At 37.2% G+C, this 15,267-nt stretch overlaps 1 protein-coding gene across 8 annotated transcripts in view; it reads left to right on the top strand.

The window, feature by feature from the left end:
• The window catches only part of DNM1L (dynamin 1 like), a 60,629-nt gene that overhangs the window by 30,536 nt on the left and 14,826 nt on the right, over window positions 1-15,267 (top strand). For all 8 annotated transcript variants that reach the window (NM_001046494.2, XM_005206853.5, XM_005206852.5 and 5 more), the window contains 5 exons: window positions 962-1,048; window positions 10,182-10,344; window positions 10,737-10,857; window positions 13,380-13,511; window positions 14,695-14,901. In NM_001046494.2, the coding sequence (NP_001039959.1) occupies window positions 962-1,048; window positions 10,182-10,344; window positions 10,737-10,857; window positions 13,380-13,511; window positions 14,695-14,901 (710 nt within the window). The remainder of the gene's footprint in view (window positions 1-961; window positions 1,049-10,181; window positions 10,345-10,736; window positions 10,858-13,379; window positions 13,512-14,694; window positions 14,902-15,267) is intronic.

Raw genomic sequence — 15,267 nt, 5'->3', positions numbered from 1 at the left:
AACTTACAAGATACATTTATTTTGAAGAGCTCTTTTTCTTACCTGAGTAAATTGAGATTTACTTATGAAAGCAAAGAGAGGCAAAGCAAGGTGGTTTTTTTCTTTTTTCAGTGAAAATGAAAAGTAATGTTAACAACTGAATTGTTTTCTAAGATTCTGAGAATTTAAATTAGAGGTCTCAGATACCATTATATGGTAAAGGAGGCATATTTAAAGGAGGTACTGTCACCGCCTTCTTTAAATGCTACTATTTTCTGTGTCTTCTTTCTTTATTCTTACTACCTTTCTGTTCCCTTCCCTTTGTGTTGTTACCTCCATTCTTGAATGGATACATTTAATTGCACAACTGGGCCTGAGCTGAGTACTAATATTTAAAAAAATATATTTATTGAATCCTTTTATCTGCTGGGTACTGTGTTGGAAAGGTTTTCCTGACCCAAAGGCATTTTTGGAGCCATGTTAATTTCTTTATGCCTATTCAAAATATTTGTCTCTGTTAGAGTGATTGACTAAGATTTATTATTGAACTCTGGGTAGGTCACCTTTTAGTTACTGCTGCCCTATTTCCCTGATTGGGATTACTTGTTACTTATGTCTCACTCTGAATTCAAGAACCTCATAAATTTGGAAGTGATACATTGTTCTTTTGTTCAGCACTGAGTCTATTAAACATATTTAAGAAATGTTATCTGCTGAGAATCAGGAGAAAAGAATGTGAAATAACAGGTAATAAATTGTGTATATTAATAGTATAAGGTTGGATAGGATTATAACCTATGGCAGGCTGCCTTATTTTCTGTATGTTTCATTAGGTTTTGATTATTGAAATGTTTTAGAGATTATGGGTTAACATTTAAAAGCATCTAATGTATAATACTTGAAATGAGGTTTTACTTTAGCATTTTTATTTCATTGACATTTTAATGTGATTTTAATATAATATTTTAAAATTTATTTTTAGGGAGTAAGCCCTGAACCAATTCATCTTAAGATTTTTTCACCCAATGTTGTCAATCTGACACTTGTGGATTTGCCAGGAATGACCAAGGTAAAACTAGTTGTTACTCATTGTGGATGTGGTCATGTTTGTTTTTACTTGAACAAACAACATAGTTTTTCCTTAACCTCATATGGAATGATCAGCCTTTTTTTTTTTTCAATTATCTTGATCTTTTAGCAACATTTGACATAGTAGAGCCCTACTTTCTCCTTGAAACACTTTTCTTTACTCAGCTTCCAGGACACCACACTCTAGAGGATTATTTCTGATCTTACCAGCCACTCCTTCTCAGTCTCTTTTGCTGATTACTTATCTTCTCAATGTCTAAACAGTGAGTATCCCATAGCTCAATTTTTGGACCTCTTGTCAAGGGGGTACACTTAACCTCTTGATTTCATCCAGTCTTATGACTTATAAATATGAGTATCTGTATGCTGACAACATTCAGATATTTCCAGACTTATATATTCATCTTGTATGTCGACTTGACATATACACGTCCAACTTAAACCATGATGTGTCTAATACCAAATGCCTGATGTGTCCCTCAACCTGACTTGGTCTTTCTATAGTCTCCCCATCTCAATAAATGGCAACTCTGTTGTACCAGTTGCTTAGCCAAAAAGTTTGTAGTCATCTTTGACATTTCTTATCCTACACCCTACTTTCCATTCAGTTCAGTTCAGTCGCTCAGTCGTGTCCGACTCTTTGTGACCCCATGAATCACAGCACACCAGGCCTCCCTGTCCATCACCAGCTCCTGGAGTTCACCCAGACTCATGTCCTTCGAGTCAGTGATGCCATCCAGCCATCTCATCCTCTTTCTTCCCCTTCTCTTGCCCCCAATCCCTCCCAGCATCAGAGTCTTTTCCAATGAGTCAACTCTTCACATGAGGTGGCCAAAGTACTGGAGTTTCAGCTTTAGCATCATTCCTTCCAAAGAAATCCCAGGGCTGATCTCCTTCAGAATGGACTGGTTGGATCTCCTTGCAATCCAAGGGACTCTGAAGAGTCTTCTCCAACACCACAGTTCAAAAGCATCAATTCTTCGGTGCTCAGCTTTCTTCACAGTCCAACTCTCACATCCATACATGACCACCGGAAAAACCATAGCATTGACTAGATGGACCTTTGTTGGCAAAGTAATGTCTCTGCTTTTCAATATGCTATCTAGGTTGGTCATAACTTTCCTTCCAAGGAGTAAGCGTCTTTTAATTTCATGGCTGCAATTACCATCTGCAGTGATTTTGGAGCCACCAAAAATAAAATCTGACACTGTTTCCAGTGTTTCCCCATTTACTTCCCATGAAGTGGTGGGACTGGATGCCAGGATCTTTGTTTTCTGAATGTTGAGCTTTAAGCCAACTTTTTCACTGTCCTGTTTCACTTTCATCAAGAGGCTTTTTAGTTCCTCTTCACTTTTTGCCATAAGGGTGGTGTCATCTGCACATCTGAGGTTCTTGATATTTCTCCCGGCAATCTTGATTCCAGCTCTTGCTTCTTCTAGCCCAGTGTTTCTCATGATGTACTCAGCATATAAGTTAAATAAGCAGGGTGACAATATACATCCTTCACGTACTCCTTTTCCTATTTGGAACCAGTCCGTTGTTCCATGTCCAGTTCTAACTATTGCTTCCTGACCTGCATATAGGTTTCTCAAGAGGCAGGTCAGGTGGTGTGATATTCCCATCTATTGAAGAATTTTCCACAGTTTATTGTGATCCACACAGTCAAAGGCTTTGGCATAGTCAATACCTGTTAGCACATCCTGTTAGCTTTTCTTAACTTAAAATATGGACATACATTGTGAAATTTCAAATATGGTTCCAGACCATCCCAGTAAGTGAATATTGCAGTGAAGTAAGTATCACAGTAAAAGAAATATACAAACTTTTTTGTTTAGTGCATATAAAAGTTATGTTTATACTATACAATTAACCCTTGAACGAGGGTTTGAACTACATGGGTCTACTTATATGTGATATGTGAATTTTTTTTTAATAAATATATTGGAAAATTTTTTGAAGATTTGTAACAATTTGAAAAAACTTGCAGATACTTGCATAGCCTAGAACAACTGAAAAAGATTAAAAAAAATTAATAAACAAATCTAGTGTAAAAAGTTAAAATTTATCAAAATCTACACACACAGACTGTACATTGTACTTTAAGTAGAAAGAAATGTAAACAAATGTGAAGATGCAGCATTTAATCATAACTGCATAAGATTGGCTGTAGTACATACTGTACTAATGTAATAATTTCACAGCCGCCTTCTATTCCTGTTGCACTGAGCTCAAGTGTTGTTGAGTCTCCCAAAATGTTGTGTGACACAAATCATTTCTGAGTAGTTCATCGCTCCAGTAAATTGCATATCACAGTAAAATGTGATCTCTTGAGGTTCTTGCATGTTTTTTATCATGTTTAGTGTAATACTGTAAAATGCTCGCCTAGAGCCAGATATCCTGGAGTCTGAAGTCAAGTGGGCCTTAGGAAGAAGAAGCATCACTGAGAACAAAGCTACTGGAGGTGATGGAATTCCAGTTGAGCTATTTGAAATCCTAAAAGATGATGCTGTGATGCTGTGATATTGCACTGCACTCAATATGCCAGTGAATTTGGAAAACTCAGCAGTGGCCACAGGACTGGAAAAAGTCAGTTTCCATTCCAATCCCAAAGAAAGGCAATGTCAAAGAAAGCTCAAACTACCACACAATTGTAGTCATCTCACATGCTAGTAAAGTAATGCTCAAAATTCTCCAAGCTAGGCTTCAACAACACGTAAACCATGAACTTCCAGATGTTTAAGCTGGTTTTAGAAAAGGCAGAGGAACCAGAGACCAAATTGCCAACATCCATTGGATAACAGAAAAAAGCAAGAGTTACAAAAAAACATCTGCTTTATTGACTATGCCAAAGCCTTTGACTGTGTGGATCACAATAAACTGTGGAAAATTCTGAAAGAGATGGGAATACCAGACCACCTGACCTGCCTCCTGAGACATTTGTGTGCAGGTCAAGAAGCAACAGTGAGAACCAGACATGGAACAATGGATTGGTTCAAAATCGGGAAAGGAGGATGTCAAGGCTGTATACAGTCACCCTGCTTATTTAACTCATATGCAGAGTACATTATGTGAAATGCTGGGCTGGATGAAGCACAAGCTGGGATAAAGATTGCTGGGAGAAATACCGATAACCTCAGATATGCAGATGACACCACCCTTATGGTAGAAAGTGAAGAGAAACTGAAGAGTCTCTTGATGAAAGTGAGAAGGGAGTGAAAACACTGGCTTAAAACTCAACATTCAAAAAACTAAGATCGTGGCTTCCAGTCCCATCACTTCATGGCAGATAGATGAGGAAACAATGGAAACAGTGACAGACTTTATTTTCTTGGGCTCCAGAATCACTGCAGATAGTGACTGCAGCCATGAAATTAAAAAATGCTTGTTCCTTGGAAGAAAAATCTATGACCAACCTAGACAGCATATAAAAAGCAGAGACATTACTGTGCCGACAAAGGTCCGTTTAGTCAAAGCTATGATTTTTCCAGTAGTCATGTATGGATGTGAGAGTTGGATTATAAAGAAAGCTGAGCACCGAAGAATTGATTCTTTTGAACTGTGGTGTTGTAGAGGACTCTTGAGAGTCCCTTGGACTGCCAGGGGATCAAATCAGTCAATCCTAAAGGAAATCAGTCCTGAATATTCATTTAAAGTACTGATGCTGAAGCTGAAACTCTAATACTTTGGCCACCTGATGCAAAGAACTGACTCCTTGGAAAAGACCCTGATGCTGGAAAGATTGAAGGCAGGAGGAGAAGGGAACAACAGAGGGTATGATCATTGGATACTATCACTGACTCGAAGGACGTAAGTTTGAGCAAGCTCTGGGAGTTGGTAATGGACAGGGAAGCCTGGGGTGCTGCAGTCCATGGGGTCACAAGTCGGACGTCACTGAGTGACTGAACTGAACTGAACTGAATTGGGGTTCTTGCATTTTTTCATTGTGTTTAGTGTAATACTGTAAACCCTGAATAACACCATGAGACCCATATGAAGTGCCACTAGTGATGTTGGAAGTGCTTCCAACAAGCAGAGAGAAGTCATGACATTACAGGAAGTTAAAATGCTTAATCTACTCTGTCTGTAGATTGAGGCCTGCAGCTGTGGTTGCCCACCATTTCAAGATGAATGAATCCAGCTTAAGAAGCATTCTGAAAAAGGAAATTCATGAAGGCAATGCTGCAGCTATGCCAGGAAGCATGAAAACCTTGCACTTTATGTTAAATGCCTTTTTATTGAAATTTCAGCTTTTATCTGAGTATAGGATTTCTATAGGAAAGGCATATCTGTAGACTAACATGATTTGAGAAAAAACATATTCAGTATATGACAACTTAAAGCAACAGGAAGGTGAATGATCTAAAGCTGGATTATATATTGCCAGCAAAGGATATGCTCAACATCACTCATTATCAGAGAAATGCAAATCAAAACCACTATGAGGTACTATTTCATACCAGTCAGAATGGCTGCAATCCAAAAGTCTACAAGCAATAAATGCTGGAGAGGGTGTGGAGAAAAGGGAACCCTCTTACACTGTTGGTGGGAATGTAAACTAGTACAGCCACTATGGAGAACAGTGTGGAGATTCCTTAAAAAACTGGAAATAGAACTGCCTCATGATCCAGCAATCCCACTGCTGGGCATACACACTGAGGAAACCAGAAGGGAAAGAGACACATGTACCCCAATGTTCATCGCAGCACTGTTTATAATAGCCAGGACATGGAAGCAACCTAGATGTCCATTAGCAGATGAATGGATAAGAAAGCTGTGGTACATATACACAATGGAGTATTACTCAGCCATTAAAAAGAATACATTTGAATCAGTTCTAATGAGGTGGATGAAACTGGAGCCTATTATACAGAGTGAAGTAAGCCAGAAGGAAAAACACCAATACAGTATACTAACGCATAGATATGGAATTTAGAAAGGTGGTAACAATAACCCTGTGTATGAGACAGCGAAAGAGACAGTGATGTATAGAACAGTCTTATGGACTCTGTGGGAGAGGGAGAGGGTGGGAAGATTTGAGAGAATGGCATTGAAACATGTAAAATATCATGTATGAAACGAGATGCCAGTCCAGGTTCAATGCACGATACTGGATGCTTGGGGCTAGTGCACTGGGACGACCCAGAGGGATGGTATGGGGAGGGAGGAGGGAGGAGGGTTCAGGATGGGGAACACATGTATACCTGTGGTGGATTCATTTTGATATTTGGCAAAACTAATACAATTATGTAAAGTTTAAAAATTAAATAAAATTAAAAAAAAAGAAAGTTTTGCTTTAAAAAAGTCAAGTTAATAGGAGGCAGCAGATGAGGTCTCAGATGCTATTAAGAAAATCATTAAGGAGAAAGGATATCTGCCTGAATAGGTTTTTAATGTTAATGCAGATGAAAGTGCCCTATTCTGGAAAAAAATGCCACAAAGGACATTTATTAGTAAGGAAGAGAAGCGAACACCAGAATTCAAGGAAGGAAGGGATAGGCCAGCTCTACTATTCTGTGCAAATGCAGGGGGTTTATGATTGGGACTGCCCTTATCTATAAAGCTGCTAACCCTCGATCCTTGAAGGCAAAAGATTAAACACCAGCTGCCAGTCTTTTGGTTGCTCAACAAGAAGGCCTGGACACAGATAACCCTTTTTCTGGATTGGTTCCATCAGTGCTTTGTCCCTGAAGGCAGGAGGTATCTTTCTAGTAATGGACTGACTTAAAGTTCTTTTGGTATTAGACAGTGCTCCAGGGCACAGGTGTTGAAGTGGTCTACTTGCCCCCAAACACAGTGTCCCTTATTCACCCTCTAAATCAGGGGTCATATGGACCTTTAAGGCTCATTACATACGGAACTGTATAGAAAGGATTGTCATTCCTGTGGAAGAGAACCCTGATAGAACATCATGAAAGTCTGGAAAGGATTACACTATTGAAGATGTTATTGAAAAAGCCATGAAAGCCATGAAGCCTGAAATAATAAATTCCTGCTGGAGAAAACTGTGTCCAGATGCTATGTATGACTTCAGGATTTACAACAGAACCAATCAAGGAAATCATAAAAGCAACTGTGGAGATGACCAAAAAAGAAACAGTGGGTTAGATGGGTGAAGGCTTTCAAGATATGGATCTCATAGAAATCCAAGAGCTAAAGCAGACACTATGTGAGAGGAATTAACAGAGGGCGACTTGATGGAGATGAGTGCTTCTGAAACAGTGCCAGATGAGGGGGGTGCATGTGTGGTCAGTCACTTCAGTCGTGTCCAACTCTTTGTGATCTTATAGACTGTAGCCTACCAGGCTCCTTTGTCCATAGGATACTTCAGGCAAGGATACTGGAGTGGGTTTCCATTCCCTCCTCCAGTGCATCTTCCTGACTGAGGGATCGAACCAGCGTCTCCTGCATTGCAAGCAGATTCTTTAATGCTAAGCCACCTGAGAAGCCCAGATGATGGGAAAGAAGATTTAAAAAACTGTACCGGAAAACATAACATTAGGCACTTTGTGAGAAAAGTTACAGTTATTCAAGACTACTTTTGATTTGATTGAAGAAGGAATGGAACCATACAGAAACATTTTTGGAGTGAAAAAAAAGTATCAGACAGAAATTATGATGTATTTCCATCAAGTTACACTGATTGTGCCTACCTCCCCTGCCTCCCCTTTGGCCTCCTCCACTTCTGCCTCTGCTACTCCTGAGACAGCAAGACCAGCTCCTCCTCTTCTTTTATCTACTTGATGTGAAGACGAGGGTGATCCACTTCCACTTAACAAATAGCAAATAATCATGAGTTCTGTTGTATGTGTCTTCTTGTGAAATGTAGTAACTATATGGGAAGAACTGTGTTTTTATGTCATCTGTGTCATCATTGCCTAAGTACTCATGTAGAACATTATGTACAAGACTTGTATTGAAGTGAATAGCGTATCCTTACATAGGCATGTGCTTAGTCGCTCAGTTGCATCTGACTCTTTGCAACCCCATGGACTGTAGCCCGCGAGGCTCCTCTCTCCATGGGGATTCTCCAGGCAAGGATGCTAAAGTGGGTTGCCATGCCCTTCACCAGGTGTCTGAACCCAGGGATCAAACCAGGTCTCCTGCATTGCAGGTGGATTCTTTACTGTCTGAACCACCAGGAAAGCCCTACATAGGCATAATGGAGTGATATTTTAATATAAAATAATGTTAGGCGTTTTTTTTTTTTTTTTTACTATTTTGTAACTTTGCTTTCAAAGAATTATATTACTGTACAGTATGCCTTCACTTACAATTGGAGAAACTGCATATCAGCCTATCATCACAGGTAATTGGTTTCTGTGTGGTATTATGAATATGACTTCAACATTGGAATCTATAAACATTTTATAATGATTCATTCTTTGCTGCATATTCTAGGCTACTGTGAAGCAATCATTTCAATTATACTAGGCTATCATAAAGCCATCTTATTGCTACTTCATTATCAATGCATGAATTGTTATATCTTTAAATAAATATGAATTTCTCTTTCACATTATCTTTTCATTTTTTGTATTTAGTGTCAGTAATGTATAACAACTAACAGTGTTTTGTATCATAAGACAGTATTGATGTAGGTACTCATAGATGAGATATCTTGTAAACAGATGACATAAACTTAAGCATTGACAGAGTACATACTGTAAATGTATTTTCCTTACAATTTTCTTACCAACATTTTCTTTATTGTAAGAATACAGTATATAATACATATAAAAAATATATATATTGCCTATGTTGGTATAAGGCTTCTAGTCAACAAGAAGATATTTGTAGTTAAGTTTTTGGGGAGTCAGAAGCAGATTTTCAAGTATGTGAAGGGGTCAGTGCTCCTTAACCCTGTGTTATTCAAGGATCAACTGTAGTCTGTTAGGTGTGTAACAGCATTATGTCTAATAAAGCAATGTACATACCTTAGTTAAAAAAATACTTTATTTCTAAAAAAAATGCTAACCATCTGAACCTTCAGTGAGTTGGATGTCATCTTTCTGATGGTGGAGGGTTTGAAATATTTCAAGAACTACTAAAATGTGATACAGAGGCACAGAGTGAGCAAATGCTATTGGAAAAATTGGCTCCAATAGACTTTCTCGTTGACACAAACTTCAACATGTAAAAAATGAAAAATCTGAAAAATGAAATAAAACAAAGTGTGCCTGTATATCTGGAACTCTGTCATGTCTTACAAATTTATAGCTACCATCCTGAGCTAGCCACTGTCATCTCAGCTGGATTACCACCATAGTCTCCTAAAACATCTTCCTCATAATTTATTAACTAAGCAGCCAGAGTGATACTGTTAAAGTGAAAATAAGACTGTGTCATTCTTTGGCTCAGAATCTTTCTAGAGGCTTCCCATTTCACTCAGAGTAAAAGCTTATGTTCTTAAAGAGATCTAAAGTATCTCCTTGACCTCTCTCTTATTACTCTTCTAATTCCTTTTGCTCCAGTCAGTCTTCTGCCATTGTGTTCAAGTGCTCATCCCCCAGATAGCTGCCTGTACCTCTCCCTTATCTCTTTCAGTTTGCAGTCATTCTCTTAAATGTCATTGCCTTAGTGAGGTCTCCCTGATTACTCAATTTAAAAGCATAATCCAATTTAAAATAATAGTTTAAAGTATAAGCTTTAACCTAAGTATTCCTTAGCCTCTTGTTCTTTATTTTTTCCATAGTCTTACCACCACCTAGATACTATGTATATAAGTGTTTATTACCTCTTTGGTATCACTAAAACTCAGTGAAGGCAGGAAATTTGGTCTTTGTCTTATTCACTACTGTGATATAATCTGATATATGGAATAGTACCTGAAATATAGTAGGTTGTCAATAAATATTTGCTAATTGAGTGAATGAATGAATTTGTCTCTAGACAGTTAACACTGACCAATCCTTAACATGGCAGATATTTAATATTTGCAGGAGTTACATTTTTGAGACTTATACATATTACCAAATTCGTATGTACATTGAAGTATATAAATTCATTTTAATTATCTGTAAATGGAGTAACACCTATATTCTGTGCATTAAATGGGGGAAAAAAGCTGAGTTGATTTTTATTACCTGTTCCTTGATCATCTGTGTTTTGTTCAGGTGCCTGTAGGTGATCAACCTAAAGATATTGAGCTTCAAATCAGAGAGCTCATCCTTCGGTTCATCAGTAATCCAAATTCCATTATCCTCGCTGTCACTGCTGCTAATACAGATATGGCAACATCAGAGGCACTTAAAATTTCAAGAGAGGTAGATCCAGATGGTAAGGATGGATATTAATTTTTAATGAGGTGTTTGGTTAACAGAGGTGAATCTGCCCTCAAGAGAGGAGTTTATAATTTTTAAAAGGAGTATCTCTAGCTAATAATGCTTTTCTATTTTACTTACAGTATCAAATAGAAATTTTGATGGAAATGGATAAATTGCTATACAGGCTAGGCAAAAATAGCTAATAAAAATTATATGTGAAAAAGTTTTAAAATTAAACATGATTAAAATTAGTTTAGAAAAGTATTTGTAAGCAAAGGTTAGAAAAACATTACCAAAATGATGGCAGAGGTAATGTTAGGTGGGATTATAGAGTAGGATTTTCCTTTATTAATACTTAAAAGCTTAATTTAATGGGTCATTTCTTTTCATTTTTGCATTTACCAGGTCGCAGAACCCTAGCTGTAATCACTAAACTTGATCTCATGGATGCAGGTACTGATGCCATGGATGTATTGATGGGAAGGGTTATACCGGTCAAACTGGGAATAATTGGAGTAGTTAACAGGTGAGCAATCAAGATCACAGCGTTCTCATTTCAAAGCAAACCTAAAGTTTTTGACTGAGTCTGAAATGTGATACTATCCCTATATTTTCCCATTTTACTATAATCTTGGTATTGTTAAAGAATTCATTGCTCTAAAGGAAGAAAAGAGATTCACTAAAACCCCCTGTAGATAGTTTTAAACAGAAAATGTTTATGAAGTAAGCAGTGCCACAAAATGGAAAAAATTTAATGGCTAGGCTTAAAAAAAAAATCCCTATTATGTTATGTATGATGAGCGCACTGTATTAGAAAAAAGTATTATTTAGTTTACATCCAGTCAAGAAAGAGTTTTTTAAGGTGGTAGTATTTTAATAGATCGATGTAACCCCTAGCATTAATGATTCTATGCAATTGCCGGGATGTGACTTGGGAGACATTTTATTAAAGGTATCCTAATAATACCTAAAGGTAGCTGAAATTAAAAATTATGGACAGGAAACTGATTACTATTGAGTGTCGACTTATGTTTTAGACACTCTACTGTGAGAAATTTGCAAATAGTATCTCTTTGAACCTTCCCAACCTACCTGAGAGCTATTATATTAGTCTGTTTTACAGTCAGGAAACTTACTAAGTGATACATTTACCAAAGTTACATGGCTGGTGAAAGCAGAGCCAGATTCAAATGAAGATCTTAGTCCAAAACCTTTATAAAATAGGAAGCACTGAAACTGTCATGAGGTCAAGGTTCTACTCCCAGTTCATCCACAAACTAGGTGTAATGTGGGTTTAAATGATTCCTAACATCTTTGGTCTCAAACTGTTTAAAATGAAAATGTTACCAATTGTTGTCTTTATACTTGTCTGCTTCTAATCACACGTCTTTCTCCCTCACCCGTACTCTGCTTTTTTTTTTTTTAATTCCCATTATCTCTTTTCAAGGCAAGCAAGTGTTATAAAAGTGTTGTATTTGTGGATGGCTGCTCTCCAATTTAGTTTCTTGTCCATGGATAAAATACACAGTTGATTAAGACACATGTATTTTTACCTGTTACTTAAGAGTACTGCTTTTGACTGTGGTTAATGGTAATAACGTGGCCTATGTTATTCAAACATTGCTTACTTAAAAGTCACACAGTTTGACTCTTGGCTGAATTACTTAATATGTGACCTTGGGTAAATTAATCTCTCTGGGCCTTCCTTACTTTGTTATAAAATGAGACAATACCTATTGCATGGAATTGTTTGGAGAATTAAATAAAACAGATCACGTCAAGCATTATAGACAGTTCCTGGTGCCATCATCATCAATTTTAGGCTATCATTGTCATCCTCCTCACCACCCGAACTACTTCAGTCCAGTTCAGTTGCTCAGTTGTGTCCGACTCTGCGACCCCATAGACTACAGCACGCCAGGCCTTCCTGTCCATCACCAACTCCCAGAGTTTACCCAAACTCATGTCCATTGAGTCAGTGATGCCATCCAACCATCTCATCCTCTGTCATCCCCTTCTCTTCCTGCCTTCAATCTTTTCCAACATCAGGGTCTTTTCAAATGAATCAGCTCTTCGCATGAGGTGGCCAAAGTATTGGAGTTGCAGCTTCTGCATCAGTCCTTCCAATGAACTCAGGACTGATCTCCTTTAGATGGACTGGTTGGATCTCCTTGCAGTCCAAGGGGCTCTCAAGAGTCTTCTCCAACACCACAGTTGAAAAGCATCAATTCTTCGGTGCTGAGCTTTCTTTATAGTCCAACACTCATATCCGTACATGACTACTGGAAAAACCATAGCCTTGACTAGGCGGACCTTTGTTGGCAAAGTAATGTCTTTGCTTTTTAATATGCTGTCCAGGCTGGTCATAACTTTCTTCCTTAGGAGTAAGTGTCTTTTAATGTCATGTCTGCAGTCACCATCTGCAGTGATTTTGGAGCTCAAAAAAACAAAGTCAGACACTGTTTCTACTGTTTCCCCATCTATTTGCCATGAAGTGATGGGACTGGATGCCATGATCTTAGTTTTCTGAATGTTGAGCTTTAAGCCAACTTTTTTACTCTCCTCTTTCACTTTCATTAAGAGGCTCTTTAATTCTTCACTTTCTGCCATAGGAGTGGTGTCATCTGCATATCTGAGGTTATTGATATTTCTTCTGACAATCTTGATTCCAGCTTGTGCTTCATCCAGCACGTTTCTCATGATGTACTCTGCATATAAGTTAAATAATCAGGGTGACAATATACAGCCTTGACATACTCCTTTTCCTATCTGGAGCCAGTTTGTTGTTCCACGTCCAGTTCTGACAGTTGCTTCCTGACCTGCATATAGATTTCTCAAGAGGTCAGGTGGTCTGATATTCCCATCTGTTTAAGAATTTTCCACAGTTTGTGGTGATCCACACAGTCAAAGGCTTTGGAATAGTCAGTAAAGCAGAAACATGTTCTTCTGGAACTTTTTGCTTTTTTCCATGATCCAGCAGGTGTTGCCAAAGTACTTAATACCACAGTTTACTTTAGTTGAAACAGTTTTGTTATTTTTCAACCTTAGGAGTCAGCTAGATATTAACAATAAGAAGAGTGTAACTGATTCAATCCGTGATGAATATGCTTTCCTTCAAAAGAAATACCCATCTCTGGCTAATAGAAATGGAACAAAGTATCTTGCCCGGACTTTAAACAGGTAACATTTTTTTACCTTTTGGAAAATGAGATGTTTTTGGTTTGCCAGTAGGTATCTGAGACCTTTGATGATCAGTTTCTTACATTTTTATAATGTGCTTGTCTATAAAATTTCACTTTTTGTTTCTTGTACAGTAGGTTCTTATAATGTATTTATTTTTATTGAGGTGTGTTCAGGTATGTCTGACTCATTGCAGCCCCATGGACTGTAGCCTGCCTGGCTCCTCTGTCCAGGAATTTTCCCAGCAGGAATATTGGAGGGGGTTGCCATTCCTTACTCCATGTGTTCTTCCCAACCCAGGGATCAAACTTCCATCTCTTGCGTTGGCAGGTGGTTTCTTTACCACTAGTGTGCCACCTGGGAAACCCTTTTATTGAGGTAGTCAGGATTAAATCATCATGTATTCTAGGAATGTGCAAGTGATTTTTAAAATACATTAATCATGAAATTATTTACAGTCATTGTACTTAATGATAGAAATAGATGGCAGTTGACTTCAGTTCCATTTTGTATTTCAGGAACTGAATTAAAATTTATAATTTTCACATAATCATGTCCTAATTAGGATGTCTTCTAGTCCTGTTCATAAAAAGGATGTAAGCTGTATACCTTGAATTCTTAATACCCACTGATGGTATTAGATCATTCAAGGGATTAGAAGAGCTTTCTAGATGATTTATAAACAACTTAAGTGAAAGCTATTTCCTTCTACTGTTGTCATTCAGTTGCTAAATCGTGTCTGTGTCTTTGCTTATTCCCTAAATAAATTAAAGGTGGATGGACATGGATCTTAACAAGATTGATTTTCACTGTGCTGGGTACCTATTGTAAAAGATAAGTCAGAAACCAAAATAATGTAGGTATAATTAGATTGTGTAGCTTACTTTCTTTAAGGTAATTGTAGTAATAGAGAAAAATTTTTTTTAATTTATATTTCTCTATCAGTTGTTACCATTTATTGGATTGAAGGTAAATTTAAAAGGTATTTTAACAAGACAGTTTCCTTCATGTCATTTTTTTTTTCAGACTAAATATATATGTCTAGTCTAAAATTGCATTATTTCCTGCCAAGACAACTTGTTTGACAGGGTTCCCCATTATTTGCATTTTTAAAATTTGAGCTGCTTGGATCTTCAAAATACACAATTTTACTTTAAAATTCTTCCTTTCTAACCTTTGTTAGGTTACTGATGCATCACATCAGAGATTGCTTACCAGAGTTGAAAACGAGAATAAATGTTCTAGCTGCTCAATATCAGTCTCTTCTAAATAGCTATGGTGAACCTGTGGATGATAAAAGTGCTACTTTACTCCAGCTTATTACCAAATTTGCCACAGAATATTGTAATACTATTGAAGGAACTGCAAAATATATTGAAACGTCAGAGCTGTAAGTAAGAAATTTCTCTATGGATTTGGCTACCTGGATTGCTAGGTTAGATAAAGAAGAAAGATACAGATCTTTTGTTACAGTGACTTTGAGATTATCTGATTATGATTTATTATCTGTAAAACAGGAATATCATTTTGTAGAAATTATGAACGATATCTGATAGGTATGTAAAATGCTTTATAAAATATGTAAAAATATGTAAAACATGGTAAAGTTTCAGGTTTTTTTTAAAAAACAAGACTTTAATTGATAAGTATAACATTTTCTAATTTAAAAAAGTTTGTTTCTTTAATATGGACAACAACATGGTTCATGAAAAAATAAAAAAATGCAGATAAGTAAAAAGTGTAAAGTGTAAGGATA

Source organism: Bos taurus, chromosome 5, assembly GCF_002263795.3.
Source record: "Bos taurus isolate L1 Dominette 01449 registration number 42190680 breed Hereford chromosome 5, ARS-UCD2.0, whole genome shotgun sequence".
In the NCBI taxonomy this organism is placed as follows: domain Eukaryota; kingdom Metazoa; phylum Chordata; class Mammalia; order Artiodactyla; family Bovidae; genus Bos; species Bos taurus.
Note: the sequence above shows the minus strand (reverse complement) of the source record. Positions and strands in the feature narration are given on the sequence as shown.